General features: G+C 41.8%; 1 protein-coding gene across 2 annotated transcripts in view; it reads right to left on the minus strand.

The window, feature by feature from the left end:
* Positions 1 to 27,936, minus strand: part of LOC126384118 (electrogenic aspartate/glutamate antiporter SLC25A13, mitochondrial) — a 56,911-nt gene that overhangs the window by 19,562 nt on the left and 9,413 nt on the right. The window contains exons 4-11 of one of the 2 annotated variants that reach the window (XM_050035032.1): positions 27,032 to 27,147; positions 22,688 to 22,827; positions 17,531 to 17,677; positions 15,315 to 15,453; positions 8,154 to 8,247; positions 6,863 to 6,947; positions 3,189 to 3,273; positions 1,187 to 1,345 (exon numbers count right to left, since the gene is read on the minus strand). In XM_050035032.1, the coding sequence (XP_049890989.1) occupies positions 1,187 to 1,345; positions 3,189 to 3,273; positions 6,863 to 6,947; positions 8,154 to 8,247; positions 15,315 to 15,453; positions 17,531 to 17,677; positions 22,688 to 22,827; positions 27,032 to 27,147 (965 nt within the window). The remainder of the gene's footprint in view (positions 1 to 1,186; positions 1,346 to 3,188; positions 3,274 to 6,862; positions 6,948 to 8,153; positions 8,248 to 15,314; positions 15,454 to 17,530; positions 17,678 to 22,687; positions 22,828 to 27,031; positions 27,148 to 27,936) is intronic. The other variant, XM_050035033.1, reaches the window with a different exon arrangement.

Raw genomic sequence — 27,936 nt, forward strand, 5'->3', positions numbered from 1 at the left:
TATGAAAAGATGCTCCTGTTTCTCATGTGCCATTTTGTTTATGAGAGATTCCAATGGAGGGACTTTCAACTTATATTACATAACTCCAGTTTTGCTGTAAGGATACCTGCCTGGCCATCTATCTGGAGCCAGACCTGTCTGTCTCTGTGTCTGTGAGGCCATTCCATTCTTGATGGCCTTTGTGTTTCCCACAGAAATTCAAGCATTCAAGTTTCCTCTCGGGAGTCCGACGCTGTCAATCAGAATCATGGGATTTTAAAAAGGCCCCCGCCACTGTTCCAGGGGACCTTTTTTCAATCCTTCTTCAATCCGACCCCAACAATACCGACACAGACACTCTAACCCCGGCTTCTGAAGACAGGGCAGGTAGTCATTAGAGATGTCTTGCCCTGGTATGTGCGTACCTGCATGCCCAAGTAGTCGCCTGCATGTCCGTGTGTGCATGCCTACATACTTGTGTGTCTGCTCAGCGTCTGTGTATGCGTTGGTATAAGTGTGTGAGTCCAGACATGCGACATCACCACATCGTGACACAGGCCTTAAGGTATGTGGTCTAGCGTGTGACGTTCATTGTCCTGCTCTGAAAGTCCCCAGCCAGCCGGTAATCACTTCAAAGGAGACAGGTCAACAGAGAGGTGAACTCACACAGCCCTCCTGTCCACCCTACACTTTTCTTCTCCTCTTGTCTCCCCTCTTTCATTGTCCCTACTACTCGCTTCTTCTTTCTTCTCTCACATCTCAGCTCTTTTTTTTTTTTTTTTAAACCTGTTTTGTGGATTTGAATGCCTTTGAGTTGGTTTTCCTGAAAGCTGTCTGTAGATACAAATTTGGGGATGGACTTTGGCCAATTTATTTAAGTTTTGACAAAATTACATACACTGTATGTTAAACCTACATTTGTACACAGCATGACCCTGGTAATCACTATGATCTTGGAAGTACTGTTGTTGGAGTGTTTCCTACATGCAAGAAGAAAGATCTGGAAAGTTCAAGAGATGCATTATAATGAACATATAACAGACACTCCAGCTCATATAAGCTACAGTAGCAGGATAGATGCTGTATGGAGTCCTCAGAGATGGTTTCAGCTGCACAGTTTGCAACCACGACTAACATCATGTGGATATTTGATATAATACATAAAAAACAACAACAGGGGTTTAAATCTGTGTCGATGCACACTGACCTCGGTAAAGGCCGAAGATGCCTTCGTAGCGCACCACCTTCTTGAAGCAGTCGAAGCTGTTCTTGTACATGAGCTCTCCCACCAGGGAACCGCTGCTTCTCTGATTTTGCATGCGTGTCTTCACCAGATCGATGGGGTACACTGCTGTGGCACCCACAGCTACAGAGAATTTAAAAAAAGCTTATTAAAAAAACCAATCACATGTTATAAGGGTACATTTTGTGTATTTCAATACACATATTCACTGAGGTGGTTTACTGTCATGACCACGCCACCATTGTCCACATCTGTATCCCACTCATGTGCCTAAATCTTTGTGTGTCGCCACTGAAGACAGCAGTAATAAAAAAAATTTAAAAAGTTGAAAAACGTTACAGACATAGAGTAAGAGTAAAGAGAAGATAGTATTGATTGCCATGCATGAAGCCACGCTTAGGATTCCTTTTGTGCGTTTTCCAGGAACCAAATATCCTCTTCCCCTCCAAAGCAAACAGACCAGATGATTTAAAGCAGTAAAAACACTGAATAAAGAAGTTTCATATTACAAATCAGGGTTTTTCTGATGCTGCGCTGGCCCAGCACATGCTAATGTGTGCTCAGTTTTTTTCTCTGATAATTTTTAAGATCCAGACGTTCGGGGAAGTTTTAACTAAGAGTTGAATTATCTGCAGAGGTGTCTTCCTCTCCGAAACAAATGGAAGCAAACACTGAATAAAGCACTTTTGCATTAAAAATCAGTGGTTTTCAGACACTGTTTGGCTTGTCGTAAGGGGCTGCTAACTATAATTGCCAGTGTTTGGGTTGTCCATTTTGCGCTTCTGCAGAAACATGGTGGTGCGGGACTCTGTAGATGAGGACCCACCCCCTTTGCAGATATAAACGGTAACAAAGATACGACCATTCTTATTTTCAGGTGATTATACACTAAAGAAACATACTTATTAAATTCAATTTCTGCCAATATATCCCCCTCAATCCTACACACTGGATCTTTAAGGTACCTTTTCTTTTATAACTATTATGACTAGAGTGACCTGTATGAAGTGTAACTAGAGATGTAGACTAAATGGTTCACAAATGAATGAAACAAATCTCACAAGCACACACCCACTCATTAACAGGAGGCATTCATCAGGTTGAAACCGGCAATTTATGACAAGTTTGTGCTGCTCAGAGTTGTGTAATGCAAATTGGAACTCACATCGAGCCTCACAGAAAGAAGTAAGACAGGTTTAGGACAAACTAAAGGTAGCTTTGCTTGATACCACCTGAGATGGGTGATCAAATATGTCTTTGCAATTTGGGTGAACTGACCCTTTAAGAGGAAGAGGAGGAAAAGGCGGAGGAGGAAGGGGAAGTCTGTGGGGATAATGTTAAGAAAGACGTCGAAATGTTTTGAGTCCCAGTGTCCTCGACCCGTCAGACGGACACAAACAAAAAGAACCGACCCAAGGCGACAGACTTAATTAGAGAGAGAACGAGAAAGAAGAAGGGATGGCAGACCCATACCTCCTTATTAAGCTGTCTCCCTTGGGATAGGAGGAGGAGGACAAGGAAGGAATGAAGGAAGGGAGGAGGAGGAGGAGGAGTAGAAAAACAGTGGGGAGTCTGAAGCCAAACACAAGGCCTAGGCACCAGCCTTCACCCCCCACCTTCATCCTCCCTCTTCTGATCACTCACACAGGTACAAAAGAATCCACACAGGAGTGTTTTCCCATGGCACGCACAGGGGCGAGGGACAGGACAGAGTGAGGCAGAGGAATGGTAAAGAGCAGGAGAGAAAAAGAAGGAGAGGGAGCACTTCTTTTTAAAGCAGGGGAGCAACCGTTGCTCTTGTAAGCAAGGGAAGGGGCAATAGAGGGGCTATTGTCCTCTGTCTGTCTCACCATTTTCTTAAGAAGACAGCAGAGGGCGGGGGGCAGGTAGACACGCAAGCAGGTAGGTGGATGGGTGGGTGGTGGGGGTGAAGGTATGCAGGGAGCCAATGGGGCGTGACTCTTACCCCCTGCCACTGAGCCAAGGGTGAACCTGTAGGCCGACTCTGCCACCTGGATGAGGACTGAGCGGGAGACGTCACTGCCAGATTGCTGCTCACACAGTGGGAAGGAGACAATGAAGACATCAGTGCAGAAGTGGGACACAACAAATTAAGCAGACATTACACCAGACAAGGGGTTGTTTAAGACATTGATTTCCCTCTACCAATCCATGTACACTTTAATGCTGTTTCTTGTAGAAAACTGCATGCGACCACCCTTTTATCCCTTTTATGATGGACATTAGTATGCAGTATAATGGTCAATTAATAAACTATGCAGACAGGAAAGAGAGTGGGAAACTACTTGAACATAAAAGTAAGTAAATGTTTTTAGTTGGTGAGATACACAAAATCATACAAAACAAAAATGTCCTGGAATAGCGAAGAATTTACATTGATGCTCTTTGGTAACCGGGGATAGCTGCCGATAGATACCATGAAAAACAAAAGCTCTATCTTCTTCCTGTGTTGGCTGTGCAATGGTCGATGCGCTTCCTTTGTGCGGCAAATCGAGACTCAATTTTTCCCGGGACATTGTACCCGGTGGCAGGCAGAAGTGCACAGTGAAAGTGAGGCTTACAGGGAACCAATCTAAATACAGATGTTTTCACTATTCTACAAAGTCTTAGGGCTGTTGTGAAACTGCGCCTACTTAGGGCGACAAAAAATGTATCTTCGGTGTGTCGGTACAATGGACAACCAAGAAAAGATGGCAGAAGAAATACCATTTCAACAGGGCTGGACAGCCACAATAAAGATTCACAGGCTGATATCACTGCCAAAAAATGTCAGTTTATTCAGGACAGTCGTACATCTCAGCCTGTGAACCTTTTTTGTGGCTGTCCAGCCCAGTTGAAATGGTGCACGGGTATTTATGATGACTTCTTTTTAAACACACATATTCCATTCACTACCCTTCTCTACCTGAACTTATCACAAAGCACAAAGCTGCTTGTATCATCTGTTGGAATATTTTAACATCTTTATACCGACTGCTTACATTTTTTTATTGCTGATTTGGGTCGACAGCCTCAGAGAATTCACCATGCCGTACTCATCTGGTCTACACTAATGTGTCAGAGCAGCTGTCGAATTAAAACTGGAATCAAAGTGATCTTGGTGCACCCCTGAGTGAGAGAGTGTTAGTAGTCAGCATTAGCCATACAGTGAAGCCTCGTTTCCACCAAGCAGCCCGTTCAGTTCATTTCACTTCGTTACACATCAGAAAGATTATTTTTGTGTTTCCAATGTCAAAAGTTGTGGACTGTATACCAACTAAACTATTTTTCTGTGACCCCTCTGTTGAAGTACCTACTTCACTAATGCGATACTAAAATGTGGAGCTAGAAACACTGCAGTCCATTGATTGGTCAAGTAAAAATCATCATTCTTGCTCTACAAGAACTCAAAGTACAAACCCGCTATTTCTATTCCGTGGACGATGAGCAAGGTGCAGTTTTTATCTGCATTGCTCATGAAGAGAAAATACAGCAAGAGCTGGACGAAGCAGTAACACGGCTATTACTATCTGGTGACAACCCCCCCCTACGTTCAAGAGTACTGTCCGCAGTGTAAACATTAAGCAGATCTAGGGTTTAGGTACATGTCTGTACGGGTTAAGCACCAGTTATATGGTTACTATGCTGAAGGTGTTTGGTGGAAACATGGCTTAAGAGTAGCCACACTTCCCCCCTCCACCCAAGGTACCTGTTGCCTGGTCTGGTCGGCCCAGTCCTGGCCTCTTGACCCTGGGAAGGTGAGGGGTGGAGTGTTGTAAGCATGTATGTGTTTATGTGTATGAGGGGGATGGGAGTCACTAGAACAGGTCCACCTGTCAGAGTGAACTCCCACCCCCCTCTTCACTTCATCCCCAGAGGTTTCTTCCTGCCCAAATGTCTCCTTTAAACACAACCTTCCCCACTTCTACCATCCTCCTCAGCTCTGTCTGCCCGAGAACTGGTGAAACTTGGCAAGACCAACTGTCAGGATGTTTGAGGGAGAAAGAGGGAACAAGTTAACAGGATATAAAGAGAGAAAAGGCAAACCGACAAACATGTAGAGAAATGAGAGAGATGGAGAGAGAAGTAGATCAAAAAAAGGAAATGGAGAGAACGAGCAGAGGATGAGGAGGGAGAGCTCCAGCATGCTGGCGGCCAGCCCCTGAGGCCAAACCACAAGGGCCTAAAGTGGCTCATTGTGGTGGGACTGGCGTCTGTGTAGTGCTGGGCCCCTTTGCTTTCTCCCCTTTGGCCCCCGCCTGCTCCAATATGGCCTGGCCAAGCCTTTACTGTAGTGCTGGAACCCACCAGGCAACAACTCTGACCAAAGAGCCCAAGAAGGAAAACAGTGCTCTGCTCATCTGTCTGGCTGTCCATACGTCCTTCTTCCTCTTCTTCATTACAAATTGCTCTTGTTAGCTGCTGAAAAGTCTCTTCCCATCTATCATTTGCAATGTGAAGCATGTCTGAGGTTCATTAGGCCTTGAGGATGGCTCTGCTTGTCTTTATTTCCCTGGGTTTGTGAGTTTTGTCTGTATGTTTTCTTAAAGACACAAACCACATGTCAGGGAGAGGTCTAGTGGTGTTTTCTCTCAAGAGTCTCTGTAAGTCTGTGATGGGAAGTTACTTGGACACGACTTGGTCTGAACCTTGGTGTGGACTTTTGAAAATGAGCAGGGCTGACTAACACTGGCAGGTTTTGGGGGGCAAACTTTCCACTTTACATCTGACAAAACTTGTTTGGATTTGTCTCCTGTATTTTTCTTTCTCTTACTTTATTGCAGGGTTCCTACACATTTTCCATTTCAAAATTCCATACTTTTCCAGACTCAAATTTCAAGACTTCTTGATAGATTTTTCAGACCATATTTGACATCTGAGTGTGAATAGCCAGCCCTTGAAAAAAACGTATTTATCCATTGTGGATGTTCAGTCAACGCTCCTACGCAGAAAGTCAGACAATGTTCCACTGTCAAACATCTCCGCCCAAGGAGGAAGTAAACAAACCAGTGCTACGTATACGAATATCATTTTTCCTTAACATCTTTTTTTTTTTTTTAAAGATTTTTTGGGCATTTTGCCTTTAATAGACGGGACAGCTAAGTGTGAAAGGGGGAGAGAGAGAGAGAGAGAGAGAGAGGGGATGACATGCAGCGAAGAGCCAAAGGCTGGACTCGAACCCGGGCCGCTGCGGCAACAGCCTTATACATGGGGCGCCTGCTCTATCCGATAAGCCCGCACTGTCTAACACAGTGGTAAGCATTATGGCTGCTCCAAATGCCTGAAAAACACTCTGCTTGTATGATCAATTTATTATATCTCTTTCTTTTTTTAAATATTTATTCAGACCTGGAAATCCTAAAATCATATACCATGCTTTTCATACTGCACAGGAACCCTACACATGTAACTCCAAAACAATGCTTCAAAGAATTTACTATGTAATTAATGCTTAAATCACAAATCAAACTGTTGTTTTGGTTTGAGGGATCAATTTCTTGCGAACAGGAGATATCATTATCCTTAATTATAAATCTTATTCATCTGCATGGTGACACCAGAGAATGTGCTGAGACGCAAAAGGAGCTGCCAGTGTGGAAGAGGAAACCAAACACATCAACAAGTCTTCATATTCTGTACCTGTCTCTGGACCTCAGCCAAGTTGTAGGGCAGGGCGCCTTCCTCCAGCGGAGCGATCTGCTCAATGTCCACTAAACCAACACGTCTGATGAGGAGAGAGAAAGGAGAGAGTGAGAGGTTTCAAGTAACTTTCAACTGTTGTAAAAACTCTCTGAGGAATATAATATTTCATCAATGCATCATCTAGTCCATGACCTTTGAAAGCGCGATCCGTCAGTCTGAAGTTACTTTAAGTTTACAGATAGTTTGCCATCGTTCCATGTGAAAATATTGTGGCATTCAAAAATCCAGGCCTGTGCTTGGCATGATTGAGTAAGACAACCGATCTATAGGAACTGACAACTCCCACTCCTTTATCCCTTCATCCAAGTATAACAAAGATATTTAACCTTTGGATGTAAAAGTACTGCTTTCTGAGTCTTTCCATTGCATCTCTATGGCAGCCCCAGATTTCCCAGGCTGAGGGAGTGGGGAACGCCAAATCCCCCCCACCCCTCTCCTCTGAATATTGGGGCTATTATCTCTCGCATCTCCAATCAAGGGGAGTGGAGAGGGCTATTAAAGTATCCCATTGCCCAGAAATAATAATCAGGTGGTGTCTCAGGCCGGGGTTAGGAATTATGAGCGCACTGGTTGGGCCGCGAGGCAGACGCAAAGGAAGTGGGGGAATGTGAAACGCATACAGTTGTTGTGTGCCACGGATCATAGGGACTGGAATTGCCCTTTTTTTTCAAATAAATGGGAGTTTGGATTGGTTTTGGACTGAAAGAGGATTCTCTGGCACTGATGTAGTCATGTCTGATTCTTTTGATCCTTTTGCAGAGACGTTTGAGAAGGAAGAAAGCGCTCGTCTCTCTGAGGTATGGACCCTGGGGCTAAAGGTGCGCTATGGGGGGCAAGTGTGGGATAGACTTACTCTCTACAACTCCCTGACTAACTGAGGAAAAAAAATGAAACGACTTAAGTATGAATTCAGTTGCGGGATGCTGTTCCTCCATTACAGCTGTAACACAGCTACAATTTTCTGAACTTATTTGCCTGTTTCAGTCAAAAAATAGAATGAATGCCTCCACCTGCATTGCCATCATATCCACATTACTAATAATTATCTCCTAAGAGATTATATCAACCACCTCTTGATTAGACTACATATAAAAAATCCAAGTTATGCCCAAAACACTGTCACATTATCAAAATTTAGGTATTAAAGCTGTGCGTGTGTGTGTGTGTGTGTGTGTGTGTGTGTCTGTCTGTCTGTCTGTCTGTCTGTCTGTCTGTCTGTCTGTCTTACCCACGGGACTCTGACAAGTCAGCCAGCTGGAAGAGGATGTCAACCTCCATGGGTGTCACCTGGCCAAACCTCTGAGCTGCCACAATGAATTCCTCTGAGAAGAAAGAGATAATTTTATTTCATTTTTTTCTAAATTGATTAGAACCATTTCTTAATATACAAACAAAAATACACACAGATATGTACAGACATTCAAAAACAGGGTAACACAGTACTATATAAGCCATAAAGAAAATTTTAAAAAAATCTCAGTTTCAAATTTATGTTCCACCGTCTATCTGTGTCCAGTTGATGGTGGCAGCAAACTCAGCAGATGTTCCAACAGCAGAAAGGTTTTTCTCCGCAGCAACATCCTCTGGCTCAACCCGGGGGATCCCCAGGTATTCCCAGGCCAGATGGGATTCATATAATTCCTCCAGTGTGTTCTGGGGACTTCAGCAACAAGGCACACAGTCACACTTTCTTTCAATGAGAAGGCGCCACAATCTCTGAGCCCCTTCTGGATGTCTGAGCTCTCAGATGAACAAAGCCCATGACTACCAGCACTAGAAGATTGACAGGTAACCTCAGAGCCTCGCTGCTGGGCTCAGTTACCATGTCACCATGAGAGTGCAAGGGTACAACATTCATAAGACTGTGGAGCAGATGCCCTGGAAGTGCACCAGGCTTTGAAGCCAATCTTTTTTATGGCCAAACAGTGTAATTACAACTTCCGGCTCTGTCAAGTGATGCCACTGGCCACAAAAACAGTTTTCCCATAGTCTTACATTGGGAAAGAGACATCTGTTTATCAGTGGAAACATTTTTTTGCGCATCACAACCCTCATGACATGACTCCTTTCACTATCGAGATTTGACCCATTAGGGAGATAACAATTTGTAAGTCCAAAGAAGACACACAATTAAATCCCCATTCAAGTTAGCAGAGCACTAAACCGCAAGTGATGGCCCGGAAAGTCTAGAGTGTGCTTGCTCTATGGGCAAATGCAGAAAAATCTGGTAATTTTATACCTGGGAATTCGAACTTTTTAGGCTTCATGGGCACACTAAGCAACGTACATTTGAACGAACAGGGCCCCATCTGGCTGTCCATTTCGTGCCTTATTGTACATACATAGATGCAACTTCATATCTCCAACTCCCTAACTCAAGGCAGCAATTCTCTCATAACTCAAAGCAGTCAATTGGCCTTTTTCCAAGCCTAAAGTTTGGAGGTGCCAAAAATGATCCTAACAGCTGCATAGCTGGCTCCAAACTGCCCCAGTGCATGCTAGGTCATGCCCCGATGGAGCCAACAGGACTACATCATCAGCAAAGAAGCAATGCAATTGAGATGTCACCAAACTGAACTCTCTCAACTCCTTGGCTGTGCTTTGAGAGTCTGTCGAAGAAAATTATGAGCAGAATGGGTGACAAGAAGCAGCCTTGGTGGATCCTAAATCCCACTGAGAACATGTTTGACCTACTGCACAGAATGCAGACGCAGCTTTCAATGCAGATATACAAGCAGTGGATGACTGTGACCAACAGTCCTGGCAACCAACTTTGTGGCAGCAGTTTCCATGCAAGTGTGAATAGCTGGTCCACTGTTTCACAACTGGGACAGAATATATATTGCTTCTCCTAAATCCCAAGACTCAATAAAGAGTGATTTTATTATTCCATATTTTTCTAGTTTAAGTTCAAGGGACTGCTATATCTTCAAAGCATTCTATTTATTTCTTCCAAGGCAAAAAAAGCTTGAAAAGTCATTTATCCACTTTAGTTGATTTGTCAGGGCTTTGGTGTAAAGCAGCAAAGCAAATCTGCAGTGGGTACTTTAACTTGAACTGTCATGATACATTTTCATGACAGCATGATTTATCAAGCACCACCATTCCAACATGTAAATAAGTCACAATATGTGGTGCTGAGCTGAATGAATCACCTAAAGCTGCAATCTGTTATCACAAACAAGAGCAGTTTCTTCTGACTGACATCTCTTTTATTCTTATCTGATTCATATTTCCATTAACTGTTCATCATACTGTATCACAGACTTTGCACCAATATAATCTGACACATTTACAGCTATTATGATGTGCAGTAAGCCTAAAAGGAAAAAAAATACAGTTACATTGTCTATTTGTACATTTTTATTTTATGTGTGCTGTACCTTTAATTCAATATTTTTTTCATTTGTGGGTGTTTCCATTATCATATAACCTGCCTCATATACGTCTGTATCAGCCTCTGATTTCCTGGAACTTTTGACAATTCAGAAAAAGACAGGCTACTTTTAATCAATCATGGGCATTCATCTAAATGCAGATAGAATGTGAAAATTATATTAATAAAGTTGGCCCTAACATGAAAGGCCTATTGGTAGTAGCTGTTTTATAGTGATTTACAAGCCAGAGGTGTCAAAGCATGTTGAATTCATCATAAGAAAATAGAATAGAAAATATGGCCATGGATTGATATGGACTTCAAGAGTTCTTCTGAGGAAGCTTCAGTTCGCTGTAACTCAAGACCCGGTCTATTGTTGGTGGGAAAAAAGAACAGGTTGACTGTAGGCTGGCTTACAGTGGAGGAGTCAGCATTGTTTGACCTGCTTTATTCAAAGAGCAGCAGGCTGGGGTTGTGACAAAGTCGTCCTACACTGGAGCCATTCACCCCGCCGAGGCTCAGCTTACCCCTGAGGCATGCTCTCTTTCTCTCTCACACACACACATATCCATGAGTACATGCAGGTAATGCTCACAAGCATGCGAGAGAGCATACTTAGACAAGAAGAAAGACACACGCACACGCGCGCGCACACACACACACACACACACACACACAGACATAGACAGAATTCTGTCTGGAGAGATCACAGATCACAATGCTGATAACCTGTCTACCTGTAGCCTGTAGTCACCAGTACACACACACACACACACACCTGACTGACCTCTACACACATTTTATGATTACCTGCCTCTCCGTGGTCGAGCCCATTGTGTAATAAAATGATAAGCAGAGTCCCACACAACTGCTTGTCTACACACACAGTTCCTTGATAGTACATATATGCAGCTGTGTGTAAATCTGTGCAGCAGAACATACTTTTTCTCACTGTCCTTTCTACAAACTTCAGATTTCCAAACTGACTGAGGATGAGGAAAAATAAATGTGATGTAAAAATCAGTTTGGATATTGCTGCCAACATTTCCCTACTGACATTTAACAACTTCAGAGCATTTAAATAAACATGATATTCCTTTTCATTGCCTTGCCGATGATGTACAGATCTATTTGCCTATAAAAACAAATAGTACATATTCTGCACAGCCTTTACTTAACTGTTTATAAAATCTAAATGAAAACAAGGCAGAGATTGTTATGTTTGGACGACTCGACCTATTGGACGACTCTGTTGGTATTCTTACGCGCTTAGCATCTCACGGTCCACATTTAGTTAAAAAACTTTGTGTGATTTTTGCAGCACACTAGCTTTTCCCAGTTTAGGCTTTTAGCTAAGTAAAGGCTCATCTACCCCTAAATGATCTACTTCTTGGCTAGACTGTTGTAATTCTTTGTTTTTGGGTATAGATCAGTCATAGCTTCGCCATCTGCAGTTAGTACAAACTGTGGTCCCTCGTCTTTTAAGTGGAAAAAGAAAATGGTCCTTGCTCCACTGACTTCCTGTACGTTTTAGGATTGATTTTAAGATCTGATCCCTTTTTTTTAAAGGTTTTAAACGGTCTGGCACCACCCTATCCAGCACAACTACTGTATCCTCATATTCCAGTGAGAGTACTAAGTTTGACTGATGAGGTGCTTCAGGATGCACCAAGAAGAAGACACAAAAACTGCGATGAACAAGCCTTTGCAGTGGCTGCTCGCAAACTCTGGAACAGCTTACCTATTCAAACAGAAACTGCTCTGACAACAGAAACCTTTAAGTTGCTGCTAAAGACCCACCTCTTCTTGTTGGCATACCATTGATTTTGAGCTTGATACTTTAATTGGCTTCATCGTCTGTTGTACCTCATCCTCTGTTGTACTGCAATTTGTTCTCTATTAAGTTTATTGTTTACTATTGGTCTGATTGTTGTTTGCATCTGTATTCATCTGTTTTGGTATTTTGAGCCTGCTGAGCACTTTGGTCAACTGCCGTTGTTTATAAATGTGCTCTACAATTATAGTTTGACTTGACTCGACTTAAAAAGCGAGATATCATAGAGTTGCTAAAATTAAACTCTTTCTACTATCCTCTGTCGAGGCAATTGGTACGTTGTTGTTAATGAGTGCCTAATGGAGTATTGTAATATCAATTGTCAATTATATAGCACTTCTGAAAACAATTACAAAGCGCATTACAAATAGCTTAAAAAAAACACATTCAAGTAAAACATAACAGGGACAAACAATAAAATACTTTTACATACAAGAGAGTTTTCAAAAACACTAACAAGAGTACAGTTATGCTGGCAGATCTCTGAGGTGTATTTAGGCACTGTGGTGCGTCGAGCTAAATGCTAACATTATATATATAATTTTCATCATGTTCTCCATCTTAAATTGGAATGTTAGCATGCTAATATTCTCTAATTAGCACTAGCAAAAAAACTAATAAAGATTTGTTTTTGTACTTGAATTATATGCTCAATTTGAAAGTAAGAAAAATAAAATAAAAAACAGGCCGTGCACCAAATTTAAATTTGATATGTGACATTTAAAGCACCAGTAGGCAACAATGTTTTGGTATAACTGAGTAAAAAATTGTACAATATCCTCTAAGCATAATGTAAATCAAGTGGTCTAAGACAAACAATAGGTTTCTGCACCTCACCATGGCTCTGTGTTCAGCCTCTAAAGAATCAGTATCGTGCCGTTGTGCATCAACCAATCAAAGGTCAGCTCAGACCACTGCGTTCCTATTGGCTGTTCTACTGCATATGTGCGTTCCCGTGCCGCCGGCAGAAGGGGAGAGCAAGCGGCAATGGCGAACAGTGCACCAGGTAAAATAGCTATTCCAGCACAGCAACTGCCTACACGGCTAAACAACCCAAAAATTATTATTTTGTTTATTTTGTTAGATTTTGGATTCCCTATTGATTATGACAGAATGAATGACACACGATGGAAAAATTGTTGCAGGCATTCGGTGACAAACAAAAGAACTGGACAAAATTCAATTCTGATCTTATAACGGCACTAGATGACCAGAGTTGTTAAAATTCATCCTGAGGGAAGGTTTCACTAGATTTCAGAGCAATCTATCGAATAGTTGTTGAGACATTTGACTCAAAACCACAGATGTCAAATTCATGGTTGCACTACACAAAAAGTCGGGGGATCACTTAATGCAGGCTTCATCCTCATTAGACACTGAATGTCAGCAGAACATTTCATGTCAATTTCAGTGTGATCTAAAGCAGTGAACCGACTGACCGACACTGCCTTCTCTAGAGCCTTACTGCTGGCACGGCTAAAAATAACTGGTGTAAAAACAAGCTGAAATTGTGACATGGTCAAGAAACCCAACAGGCAAACCTGATCAGAACTATGGTTTGTGAGACTATCATCACTTCTGGGACTATCTAGTAAAGATGCATTTACAGTCTCGTGTTAAAACGTGTACTTCATCAACACACCTGATTTTAACCTGCTCAGAAAGCTGCACAGTCATGATTTGCCTTGTGGTGTACACTGCTGGCTCAATAAGAGGTGTGTTCTGTAAAGGTCTCCTGTGCACGCACGCACACAAGCGCTCACACACATGTGCACACTCACTGTTGTGTAGGCGTTAAGCACTGTAATGGCGTCCCCAAGGCAAAACAGTGGCCTTGTTGCACATACGGAATCAATCAGGATTATTACGCATGTGTGCATGCTTGGCTGTGTTAATGTTTCTGAATGCTTGTGTGTATGTGAGAAATGTTTGAAGCGGTGTGCTACAAAATACGCACACACTTGATACATGCGGGTGTGTGTGCAGTATGTGTTTGTCGGCCAGCCAGTGGTACATGGAGCCGAGCACTTGCAGTCCCAGAGGAGGCCTTAATGACTCAGGGAGTGGAGGGTGGATGGGTGGTGGCTGTGGAGGTCTGGCTGGCTACGGGCCACCGCGGGTCGAGCCAAGCCCAGCCTCGGTGTACCCATGGTGGGAACAGCCTGGGGAGCGTATGGGCTCTTGGTCTGGGTCGGCTATGGTCCACACCCCTGATAAGGCTTCAGATAGCATCACAAGGCTACACGAGTGGCCCTGGGCCATGTGCAGAGAGGTCAAAATGGTTTCTTAAAGACGACCAGAGTGGGAGACATGGGGTCAGGAAGAAAAGAGACAGAGAAAGGTAGAGAGACAGAGAAAGCTAACTGGGCTTCCTGCCAAGTACTGAGGAAAGGAATGAGAGACAGCAAGTGGGGCAGGCAAGTGAGAGAGATAAGGATTTAAAGAAACTAACCATGGGAAACAGAGAGAAAATGTCTAAAAGAAGACAAAGGCTGTCGGATCGATAGATAATGATACCTCATTTTCATCACCTTGTAGCTTTACATCTTTGCTTTACAGTGATTTAAATTATAGGGTTAAGGAAAAGCTTATAAAATGGTTTTAACTATGTAACGTGCACATTGATCCACAGGGTGAGACAACACCTCATCCTCAAAAGTAAGTACTTGATTTTGATATAGCGTTCCTCATTTTTTTTCTGTTTTTTGTTTTGTTTTTTGTTAAGAATTTAAAATCTCATTATCAACCAAAAGCATCCCAGGACAAAAAAAGTGGTCCTCAGATCAGTGCCAGGATGTCTAATAGACAAGACAGGCTCCATCAGGGATTGTGGGCATGCAGTACGTGTGCTGGGTCAGATCCAGCATGCCCATTTAAATGCCACCGGGAAGGAAGAAAACCAAACAAAAACAAGTTTCCACCCTCAGCACACACAGACGTAAATACATTATCTGGCAAAAACACATTTAATGCTGCCTGTAGCGCAGGACTGTATCAGTTTATGCATCTAAGCACATACAATACATGCTCATGTTTTCTGAGTGTATGCTGTCTGTATTTTGCAGCATCACTATGTGTGACTGCATAAACTGTATACTTTTAAGTGTGCATCTGATTTTGGCTGCCTGTGTTAATATAAGATTGAGGTTTTGTGCTGTCTTTTATTCCTCCCCGTGTACCTTTAGTGACTTCCACATCTCTGCGATGGCCGGCCAGGGTGCTGTAGATCTTTCTTATCAGCTCCATGTTGTTGAGAAGCGAGTTGAAGCCGTTGAAGTACGAGAAGCTGACCTGGTGAGAAGTGGTGCCACCCGCAACCTGGACATGGATGGAGGCACGTATTTTTAACATGCACTAAAAAGCTTTCAACAACCCACAAACACAATCACACTACACACCAAACAGCAAATGCATCTAGATGTTATGATCATGTGTAAGACAGAACAAACTCTTAACGTCAAGAGGAAATCTTGACAAACACTGGTGGTTAATCATCAGCGTTCCTCTTTACCGTCGCTCCACAGGGAGAAGTAAACCCATTTCAACCGCTACTTTTTCCATCACACAACGTACACTCTCAGGGAGTTTAATTAACTTTCTTTATGAGGTGGAGGAAGTGATAAAAGAACAGAAAAAAAAAAAAAAAAAAGGTAGTGGATTTAAAATAGACCCCGGGCTCTTGAGGACATTCCAGACTGCACACAAACTCTTTTATGTGAGTCAGCATCCCATCTTTATCAAATCAGCCTCTCAAACACTAAGAGGAGCAGCACTCACTGCTGTCTGTTTAGAAATGTGTGTTCGAGTACATCTCATAAATGTTGTTGCCTGTTTTGGGTAGCTTAGGCCAGAGTATCAGATGAGCTTTGAGGCTTTGCAGCTCATAACAGCATTGAGGGGTTGAGGCAACAGAAAATTTGGAGCTTCCTTTCACTAGATGGCACTGTTTGCTTTACAGACGCTTTCAGAAAGGTTGCTTGCGGTTCACTGTGTTTGCAACAAGGGGGGAAGCTCTGGCTTGAGTGAAACTGCCCTAACAGAGAGACACTTTTGTATCTGTTCATATCTATGAGCCTATAGGCATGGATCTTCCCACGATATCCAACACAGAGTCTTTCACAGAGGGGGAGAGGAGAACAATATTTGGGTGAAAAGAGCGTGGCGCTGATCATTTACCATGTTTGGTGAGTGAATTAAAGGTTGCCGTTTCACTGTTTGTGTTCTGCCATAATGCCGCCTTTAATGTACCGCCAGTGTTTATAGGGTTTTTGATATATGTACGTGTGCATGTGTGTGTGTGTGTGTGTGTGTGTGTAAGAGAGTTTACTAACAGCACACCAAGATGTCTGGTCGGTGAGGTAAACACAGCAAAGAAAATGACAGAGTATGCAAGGTGTTTATGAAATGGGGCAAGGCATAGACACGGACGCAAGGCACACACACGCGCATGCAACAAAAACACTAACACACATAAAGAAAAGACAAGACACAAAAAAAAGACAAACATCTCAGAGTTCAAAACAAATAAGAGTGCACACACACACACACGTGCACAGCTGCTCACGCGCAAACACACAGGCAAAGATGATGGACTGTAAAGCTCCAGTCTCCATCTATCTCTGTCTCTATCTTCCCATTCAGCTGGCCTGCTTGGCTTTGACACTGCCAGAGAGGTTAGACTTAATGACATGTTGGGAGAGAGACAGAGACACGGGGGAGGGAGGGAGAGAAAGAGGGGTGGTTTGAGAGAGAGAGAGGGAGAGAAAAAAAATGTAGGGAGGGAAAAAGAAGAGAGAGGACGGATGAGAGGTGACAGAAAAGGTAAAGAAGGAAGAAGAAGAAATGAGAGATGGACAGCTGGAGGGAAAGAGAAAGCCACGGCGTTTGGTTGTGGGGGTGTGAGAGAAAGAAACCAACACAGGGGAAGAGAGAAGAAGAGAAAGAGGTGGTGAGATGGAAGAAAATAGCCTTGCCTTTAACCCTTTTATGGAGAATAGAGTAATGTTAGGTTGCTTTTTGTCCTAGCTGGCATCAGAAACTGAACCAGTGGCAAACATTGTTTATAAACGCACTCCTTAACATTGTGTTTGTTTCTGAAATTCCATGTCCATCATCTCACATTTGGTCATACAATGGTTTTGTTAAATACATAGATACATTACTACGCCACAACATCGCTAACACATGACGAAATGAATAGATGCACATCCACTTTGCTAAATAAAGAACACCCAATTTGACGATATTTTCTTAACATATAATGAACAAATAATTACAACTCCCAGGTGTACAGCAGTGACCGATCTCACTATTTTTAACCAGTGTGACTTTGGCTCCTGTGGACGACTGTAAAACAAATGGACGGGAGAACAGCAAGGCCAAACAAAAAACCCACCGCCACGAGGCATTCCTCCACAAAGGATGTGAGCATGTGTGGCCGGATGGTGACCATGATGTCCCTGAAGTCCAGGGCTGAGATAGAGCCGCTGTGGGCTTGGTCACGCTGGATGAAAGCCTGCCGCGCGTGTTCCAGCTGCATCTCCTGTGGAAGGGAGGGAATGAGGGAAGTTTAGGTGTTAGCTCATACAGTAAATGCAGATTATTGGACACATATGTGGGTCATACACCTCTTTAAGTTGCCTTCATAAATTAAAATCCACATAAACTCACTCATATAAACATCTATGCATAAAAACACAGCATTTGCTTTGATGGGCCCCCTGGTGCCGTCTCCCCCTCTCAGTTACTGGGGAGCCAGCGTTTGGCCAGGCTTCACACTCGCCCCCTCTCCCAACAGCGGCTTACCTACTGTGAGGTGTCGCTTGGGTTTTTCACACCCTCCCCAAATCCCCATTAAAGCCACTTGAAGGAGAAACATACAAACACACACACACACAGACGTGCACACACAGGCAAGACGGCTAATCACCCAACTGCTCACTTTGTCTCTCTTCTTGCACACATGTACGCACAAAGGTCCACAGGGACAACAGCAGGCTGTGGTGGGGACACATCCCACAAGGCCTTTGAAATTAGCAGCCATTATCGGTACCTGCAACCACAAGTCTACAGAGAGAAGCTGTAAACAAACCGCTGCCACAGAGGCTTCCTCTATCTTATGACAAAAAAATCGGTTGCAGCAAAAGACAGGGATATCAGAACAATAATAATAATAGACTAACACAGCCATAAGCTTGAGGACGGCCAGCTTAAATAAGTTGCTTTGGCTGTTGACTCACTTGCAATGTATCACAGCCTTTAGGTCAAAAAATAAATGAGGCAAGAAATTCTTCTACTCTTAATCATAAAGGTTCCTGACATATGGTGACACAATACAAAAAAACTAAATTACCAATTCAAGTTTACGTACTTGTACGTACATATTAATATGTTTACAAAACTGAAACATCCATACAAGAGTTTTTAAGACCCTTTCTCTTGCAATTTCCCTCATATAGGTAGAGCTAATCACCGGATCAACAGGAAATGAATGTGCAACAATTTTAATAACTGATTAATCTTAACAAAAAATGACTAAATCCACTGTTTCCAGCTTTTGAAAAGTAAAAATTTGAAGTTTTTTGTTTGGTTTTGTGACAGCGCACTGAATATCCTGCATAAAACAAGCAACTTCAATGTGTCAGCTTGCATGACGAGAAATCGCAGTTGCTATTTTTCACTATTCTCTGGCATCTTATAGACCGAGCAGTTAATCAACTAATTGAAAATAATTAATACAATCCTTAGTTGTAGCTCTACATGCATGTAGAACAAGACTATTGCATATTTCTCTATTTAAAAAGGCACCATTCGACTTAAATATTAAGTTATTCTATTGCACACATAATTTCATAAATGTGTTATAATAAAATAAACAAAAAAAGACTATCCAATAGGAACACACCGAAAGAATGAAAATATGTCAGTCATGTCAGGGAAAATGTTTCTAAATGACATTTCAAGTAAGTACCGGCTAGTAGTTTTAGTACAATAAGTAAGTTAATAATTTTGTTCAAAATAAACGATTATCAATTTGTTCAAGAAGAATGGACCTTCTTTTTCAAGCCTTACTTGTTGGACAAAAAGTGCTGAAGGGGGACTGATTAAATTTTGAGCATGCATGGCATTATTCAATTGATTGATTCAGATGTTATTGTTAGAAATGGAACTCAAAAAAGTGGTATTACCACAACACAAAACCCTATGAGGCTATGACTTATTGTTGTGTTGAATTTGAGTGATATTTCACTGACAGCATAACTGATCGAACTCTAAATTTGCGGCGCCCAAGAGAAACCGACTGGGGAAGAGTGACATTTACACAAAGCTGAGTGGAGACCGGAGGGGAGTAAGAATAGACATTGCAACAAAAGAGCCAGATTTGCAAAAACAGCAAATGTAGCAGCCGTGTGTCAGTATCACCTATGAGCACAGCAGGGGCTCCGGAGAGTGTATAAGTGAGTGGAAGGCGAGGAAACGAAGAGAGATTGACACATGTAAACACTCCCAAGGTAAATAAGGTGAGATATTTTGGTGTCAGCATCCTGAGTGTCGTGACTCACTTCTCCGGTCGGTTGTGAGTAGGTCAAAACACTTTGGTGTGGAATAAATCAGGAAGAGGAGAGGGAGGAGAAGAGCTGAATATTTAAAGTCAAAACAAAAAAAGGAAAGTGAGGAAGATAATGTTTTGCATGTGTGACTGTGTGCATGTGCAAAAATAAGCGTTTATCTTTGTGTTTGTGTCCATCTGTAAATGACGAAAAAAATTAGATCCTGTTTCTCTGGACAAGTCGAAAGTCTGAAAAGCCACACACCAACCACAGAGAGCAACAAAACAACTGTGGTCCAGGGGACGGAGCAGTTTATAGTCTCAGCCTCTTAAAACCTTGCAGCAACTGTATGAGTGTTTCAGGGACATGTTTTTTATTTGGGAGAGGAGCAAGGGAGGCAGGAGACATAAAGCTCGGGGCTTAAGACAGCCAAAAGGAGACCGCCAAGACATTTGCAGTCGCTTTAATTGTCCTTGGACGAGAATAAAAACACATGACAAGCCACCTCTGTTTGTTTTCAATGGCTGTGATTCTTTTCCCCCCTCTCATCAAAACTTAAACAATAGATATGAGTGGAGCAGGATTGTATCTCTCTTTTCCAATCCCTGCTTCTTGTCAGCGCAGGGCTAAAGCTATACAAGGGGAAGCTTAAGCACAACTGCTCATTTACATGTGCCAGTGAGCCCTCTACACAGTGATGTTAAGGGCTGCCCACTGATTCTTGGGAGAGTCAAACATATAATTGGGACTTTTAAAATCTAAGCAATGCCAACAATTCACTTTTTTTTTAAGTGCTTGGGAAAAGAAGTGGGACATGTGGTGTCCCCTCCATGTAATTCAAGCCCTTTACTTGCCAGGATTTATAATATGGGCTACTATGTGCCACTTCTCTGGACATCGGTAATACCATTGCCAGAGACAACACCACGCTGACAGTGCGAGCTGAGCCTTGGCCGGCATCCACGCGTGAGACGGGAAAAATGCATGTAATTGGTGAGAATCTCTGGCTTCCATCAAGACAGTAATTGGCCAGAGAGAGCCCTTGTGAGAAATATGCGGCGCAAACGTTTTCCCCGATAATCCCATCTTGTGAGCATCTGGCAGTGGCGTGGTTACAATGGCAGAAAAACACAATAAACACATGCATATATGGCAGGAAGGGGAGGAAATAAAGGATGGGAACATTCTTGGGGGGGTGGGTGTTAGGGAATTATAAAAATAACTGACAAATATTCAGAAAATGGTGTGTGTGTGTGTGTTTGGGAGTGTGTTGGTTTTCACAACTCTCTGACAACTTTTATAGCTGCTCAGTGTACTTTTTTTTCTGGCTGACATTTACGAAGGCTTTGCCTGTTAACAAAAGTATCATAACAGCGTTGGGGTAGTAGTGCAATCACAAAGTATGTAGTAATTGCACAGGTTTAAATTCTAGTTCAGGAAATGTTGTTGTACCTTTCCTAATTGCCATGTCGTCAATCACTGGAGTCGCTGATAACACACTGTAAAGAATGAACTGTCAATATCTGAATTTAACTTGTACCTAAGTACTGTAATTGCAGTAAGTAATACACTATCACAATTATATGAATGTGCCTTATTAATGTGACACAATTTAACAGAACCCAAGACAGCATAAGATCCCTTAAGGTAAAATATTTGTCATATAATTATAACATATACTCATGAAACAAGTGATAAAAGATGACAAGCAGGACGATATTTACAACACTTTAAATTCTCTGATGAATATCTCTGCAGTAATGTGACATTCTCTTTCCTCTGCCATGTATTAAGGCATGAATCAAAAGCTACAAGAACTGATCAAATACAGAGAGCATAAGCAGGAAATGTGCATTTCATATTGAGCAATAAGTGCGACTCAGCTGCTGGCGGCATGCTGCTGTGAGGAGCTGGAAACCACTGAGTGACTGACTGGGAGAGGACTGGGCACACTGTCAATGCAAAGTACAGCGTCTCCTGGCCACAGCGCCACAGACTTGTACACATACACACACACACACACACACACACACACACACAAGCAAAAACAAGCACACACAAATACACAAACACCGACATAAACACAGATGCACAAAGATTGCATGCCACTGCTTGTGCATACGGTAAAGCAGATAAGTTAGATAAACACAGACACATACCCAGAACCGCACAGACAGTATGTACAGACACACATCTTTTAAGTTTACAAGCGCACGCACAAGGACGCACGCACGTATAACAATGTCCCAATATCCATGGGCTGCTGCCCACTGTGTGTAAGCCATCTGGTCTACGTTAAGTGTAATATAAAAAGCTCATTCAGATACATGGTGAGTGTGGATGCAAACTTGGCACAGCTCAGGCCCTCTCTCCTACCCCCCACCACCACCTCCCCCTGCTTAGGCCTGATTTAAGTCTAGACATCATATTGGAAAATGGCTCACACACCACAAATACACTAGGAATATTCCAGCTATACTATTTATGGAGGTAGAACAGCGTCTCTACCTGCTGCAGAGTAGGTGGAGTTGAGTAATGCTAGGTGTACGTCAGCTAATGGGAAACAAATGCCAAAAATATCCCAAATATATAACCTCAGTGTTTCATTAATGACTAATCTGGTCAATATGTAGGGCTGTGTTTGAGAGGGATCGGGAAAATCTGTGTGTGTCTGCACGCGCCCGAATTCGCCTGGCTAAGCTTAGATAAGTATCTAACAATACAGTGAGATGACAGGATTGTATTAACAGCCTGTAAACTATATGTGATGATAAGACAATGTGTACAGACGCATAAATCAGTTGATACAGATTTATTGACTATCACTGATGGCCACTGGATAATAGAAAGAAGACAGAGTTAGTTAAAAAGACAAAAAGACAGAGACACAGAGAGACAAAGAGGCAAAACAAAGACACAATGACGGTGTTTTCACATCAGCAGAGTGGGGAAAAAATGGCATGCGAAACACGATGAGACCAGGTGATCACCATGAAACCTACCAGGAGGAACTGGGTGAACTCCCCGTAGCTGAGCTTCTTGTCCCTCTCTGCGCCAAAGTGCAGCCGTATGAAGTCACAGTCCCAGTTAAAGGGGATGTGCTGGTGATTGGTGGTCTGGCTGAAGACCTGCTTCACATCCTCTGTGGAGACAAAAAGAGACAAGATGCTGCTTTACTAACGACTGAGTGGTGAAATGTTGCATTTGACAGCATAATAACAAGGCGCAACAACTCCATTCGGCAGTGTGCCAGAATTAGAGGTAGTGGTATTGTAATTTTATCTTAAGTAAAAGTAAAGACATTAACTGTAGAAATACTTCATTACAAGTAAAAGTCCTACATACAAAGTAATAGCAGGGCCGGAGCTAGAGATTGTATATAATCGGGGCTCAGCTCACACCTAGGTGGGGGGGGGGCAGGGGCATGCTCCATAGTTACCGCAGCTATAAGCAGTATTTTTTAAGCCATCTGAGATCATAGAAAGCTTAAAAACCTATGCATCATTTGGGAAAAGCATGATACTTGCTTATAAAAAAAATCATCCTGTAGAGCCTACATCCTGTTTCGTATCAAATTGTTCTTCAGCAATGTTAAGGATGACTCGTTTTCACTGCTGACACCTAAAAAGAGGCTAAAATTGTCTGATTTTACTATTTCTAAGTTGACTTACTAATATCAAAAATTCTTGGGGAAACACTATATTTCTCCAGGAAACATAGTGTTTCCCCTTTGATTTTTTCCAGGAGCAGTGCTGAAGTGCGTAAGTTTTATTTTGCACAATCGCTGACATGAGCAAGGCTTTAGATACGTATTTGGTTACAGTTGTAGATGTCAATTACATTTAATGAAATGCTTCCCATACCCCATATGCTGTTACAGTCGCTCCTGCACATGGGGGCAGATGTAACATTTGACATCTAGTGTTTCAATCAACATTGTGACTCTATCAGTGCTTGTAAAAAACAACTGATGGCTGTTAACAAAAAGAACACAGACACAAGTTATCTACACACACACACACACACACAAAAATCTTAATAGTTGAAGAGGTTTTAGAGTAGAAATGTCAAATCAAAAATTGCTATAATTGCCCCCGGTCTCCCCTACTCAACCCTGCATTTCAAGTCGCAGAAACAAAACGACTGAGAATGAGCTGGTGTACATAAAGATGCCATGTTGGTCATGTAGGCACAATACAGGACAAAATAAAGCTAAATGTAAACATTGTCAGAAAACAGCTGAGTGTATTGCAGCCTGAGAGAGAGAGACGGTGTGTCCGCACTTAGGACCGGCAGGTGAGCTGGACGTCAGGTTAGCAGTAAACGATGAATGTAACAGTGAATGTTCAGTGTGAGATACAGTTTGTTAGCCCAGAGCCCCCTTTTTTGGGGGTGTCTGATTTATTATCCTTGCTTGACCCTGACTTTGACTGCTTAAAGCAGAGATTGCGAGTTAATTGCATACGGGGATATTTTTATAGCATATTTAGAAAAACATCCCATGTGATTGTTAGATATTCTTACTTATGCATTAATGTGTAAGTAGGTAGTCAAGCTGAAGCTAACTTCAACCATATAACAGATATCAGTAACATAAAATGAAAGCACTCATGAACAAGTACCTCAAAATTATACTCAAGTACAGTGCCTGAGTAAATGTACTTAGTTTAATCCATCACGGACTTCCTGTGTTGATATATGCACAATATAGACAATTTAAACAAATATCAGTGAGCAATGAGGCTTAAGCAAAACAGTGTTTCTTCAAATCCTTTACAATGATGGAATAACAGATCTGTTTAGGTTTAACAGGCTGCACACTTTTAAGGCTAATGCACATACATTAACCGTGTATAAGGCAATCACCTCCATTAAAATCCTCTCTGAATGTTCATGTTTTTATAACAAACAATTATCAAATACTTCTTCCTCTTTTAGTTTGCTCTAATAAAGTCTGTCGATACAAAGTCTTGTGCGTCAGGCCTTAACAAACAGCATGTGTTTCCTATCTTGCGGTTAACATTAGTAATTATTTGATTTTGGTTGAAAAAGAAAAAAGTCTATGACTGTTTGTGACAAAATGTCAACGTCAATCTGCAGCACACAATTCTGCTCTGATTGAGACTTAAGCTCCTCAACTCTAAATCAGTCTTGAATGACACATGGCAGAACTTGTTTGAGCTGTGTAGGCTCTGTATTCAGAGGGAAAGCCTTTTCTTCTCACTTATGTTCCTCTGCCTGAACCCTCTAAGCCTCTCTGCAGCCAGCGGAGTGGAGAGACACTGAACATGAGTCCTAAATTACAGCCTTACTAAAGAAACAAAAACAAACCAATAGAGCGACCTGTTTCTTATTACCAAACAAGCTGTGCTGAACGAGTAGAGAAAGGAAAGAAACTATTTTTTTTATAAAGACAGACAGGGAGGGGAAAAGAGAGAAAGAGAAAGGTGATATTTACTTCAGCTCAGCCTTACCTTCTGAAGGAAGACAGCTTGTGCATTGTTTTTTTTACACTTTAATGAGGCAATAAATATACAGCCTTTAACTCTTTAAAGGAGAGGCCGCTCCAGAACCTGCCGTTTATATTATCAGCTTTTATAGACCTGTCAACACTCAGTCCTCTTTAGCTTTTTCTTTTTTTTTTTTTTGTCTCACTGGTTGAGACACAACTGCATTTCATATGCCATGTTACATTGCAATTTTTATGAACTCGACATTCCACCAAATTACGCATTTATTTTTTTAAGCGCTAAGAATTCAGAGCACTGAGCCGCCTGTACTTAACAGAAATTACTCAGGTTATTATCAAATAAAAATGGCTTTATAGAAAAATGAAAGAAAAAGAAATTAGAGCATAGACATTTACTGCATGGGAAAACAAACGCGCCTTTAATGCGACGTAAGTTTCAGCTATTAATGTTTTTAATAGGTAATAAAGAAGGCAGCTCTTTATTTTGTGCCATGGTGAGGCTCTTTAATCTGATGAACGGCAACGAGGGAAAAGGGCGCAGGGGAGAAAAAGGCAGAATTCTGTAATGCATCACAATAAAGCAACTTTGACAAGTCTATAATCTCAGTCACAAGTTATTTGCTTTTGGTGAAATGGTAGCCCGATGCAAGTGGCAGACACTGTAGTCAGTGTTTGTGCATGGCATGATGTGTGGTATGTTTTTCATGCAATTTTCCACTTGTATGTGAGTCTCATAACTCACAGGCATTGGGATATTCATTAACCTTTGGGAGACGCAGAAAAACAGCAGACCTTTTAATTGCCACCAAGACAACGTCACTCTAATTGATCCTTTTAAATATGAAAATTTACATATGTGCATATATAATCACCCGCAATGATCTTGCACCCTGTCGACAGCAACAATTAAAATGAAATTCACTTACTCTTCCCTGTTTGTGAGCGGGATGTGTGCGCTGCATTTCAAATCAAGCCTAATGTGCTAACGCCTCGCACACCTACAGAAGGCTGGCATTAGACTTGTTTAAATCAATTAGGCAAATGTGAAATAAGCAACGAGTACAAATGTCTTCCCTTTTCACCTCGGAGATTCCAGGCATCAGGGTAATGGTGCCAATCATGCGCGCGCGCACACACACACACACACACACACACACACACACACACACACACACACACACACACACACAGCGCTACCCACCCCCTCCTCCATCTTCATCTCCATCCTTTAGTTGCTACCAGCCCTCTCCACCTCCAAACCTAACCTTATCTTCTTTACAGGCAAGATACAGTACCACATACAGTAGTTTGGTTTTTAAGAAAATAGATGAGCGGAGGTCAGACCCTTACATAAATAAACAAGGAGTTTGTATGAAAACTTCTTCAGTGTTGCGTTTAGGGAAACGTGCTCAGCGCTCAAATGTCAACTGCAAAGAAACAAAGCAGTGATAAGACTTGAACTTTTATATTAAGTTACATGATAACATTAAGTTATAAATCTTTAAATATCTTCAATAAAGCGACTGTGTTTGTGACTTGGTTTCCCTGATTACCAACAAAGAGGACAACAGAATTATCTCAGTTTTTGAAGAGAAGAAGTAAAATGCCTACAGAATATATGAAGAAATAACATTCCCAGAATAGTGGTCGACAAGATGTGATGAATACATTTATACCAATATTTGAAAATGGGCAAGAAATCTCTTCATAACATTAGTGATCATAAGTTTCTGAAGTTTGTACTTTTCAAAGTGTGTGAGCCTTTCTAGCTAGGCACATAACAGCACCTACCATACAAATGGTAATAGTTCAGTACAACGCTTTCACTGTAGCATTATTCTGTCTAACCCCATGAATCAGAGGCAGAGCTGCTTACCAAAAGTGGTCATTCCACTGCCTGCTTTATCAAACAGCAGGAAGGCAACCATGAAGAGGGAGTCCGGGGCACACAGCACTGACTCGAATGCTACAAACTCCTGAAAGGAGATCAACCTTGAAGAGGAGAGAGAAGAAAGGAAAAAGAAAGAAAGAAGGTAAGAGCATAGGCAGGACTGTGAGAGACTGCTAAATGCTGTCAATTGAGTTGATTTGCTCTATTCATGTTTCAAGTTCCCTGTATGAATCTTTAATCAGTTACAAATGTGAGACACAGTCTTTGATATTCATTTAGTCATATAATACATAATTAAAAGACTTAACCTAAGTTGCACTCTTACAATAAAATATTAAATTAAAAAACAAGCTATTTTAACACTGCATTAAACTACAAACTCCATTGTAATTACTGCCACACAGTGGCAAACCAGCACACTTAGACAGCCTATCAATCTGTGCCACGCGCAATTCAAGAGGCCTTTTATCCAGTAGTCTGTTATTCCATATGTAATGTCATAAACTCATCGAGTGTGACAGCAAGAAAATAAAACAATTTAAAAAGCTCAGTGTGTGTTCCCAGTCTGAGCTGGCAGCTGGTATAGAGACAGCCAACTTTACACCAACAGAAAGAAAATGATTAAATATGAAGTTTTATATTTTAGTGTGCCATTTTAAACAAGTAGACAGGCGAGGAGGGAGTTGGGAGCCAGTTAAGGAAATATAATTCCAGTCAATATAAACGTAATACAATATGTGGTTTAGAGTTAAAGTCAAGACGAGCCAACGTGGAAAAAAAATTTAAATGGGGAACAAATTTGTCTGCATCAACACAAGAAACACAAAACTATGAGTTGGAAATAAACACATTAGTTTTCTAATTATACCGCTACCTCTCTTTGCAAGTTT

The sequence above is a fragment of the Epinephelus moara genome, chromosome 22 (assembly GCF_006386435.1).
Source record: "Epinephelus moara isolate mb chromosome 22, YSFRI_EMoa_1.0, whole genome shotgun sequence".
Classification (NCBI taxonomy): Eukaryota; Metazoa; Chordata; class Actinopteri; order Perciformes; family Serranidae; genus Epinephelus; species Epinephelus moara.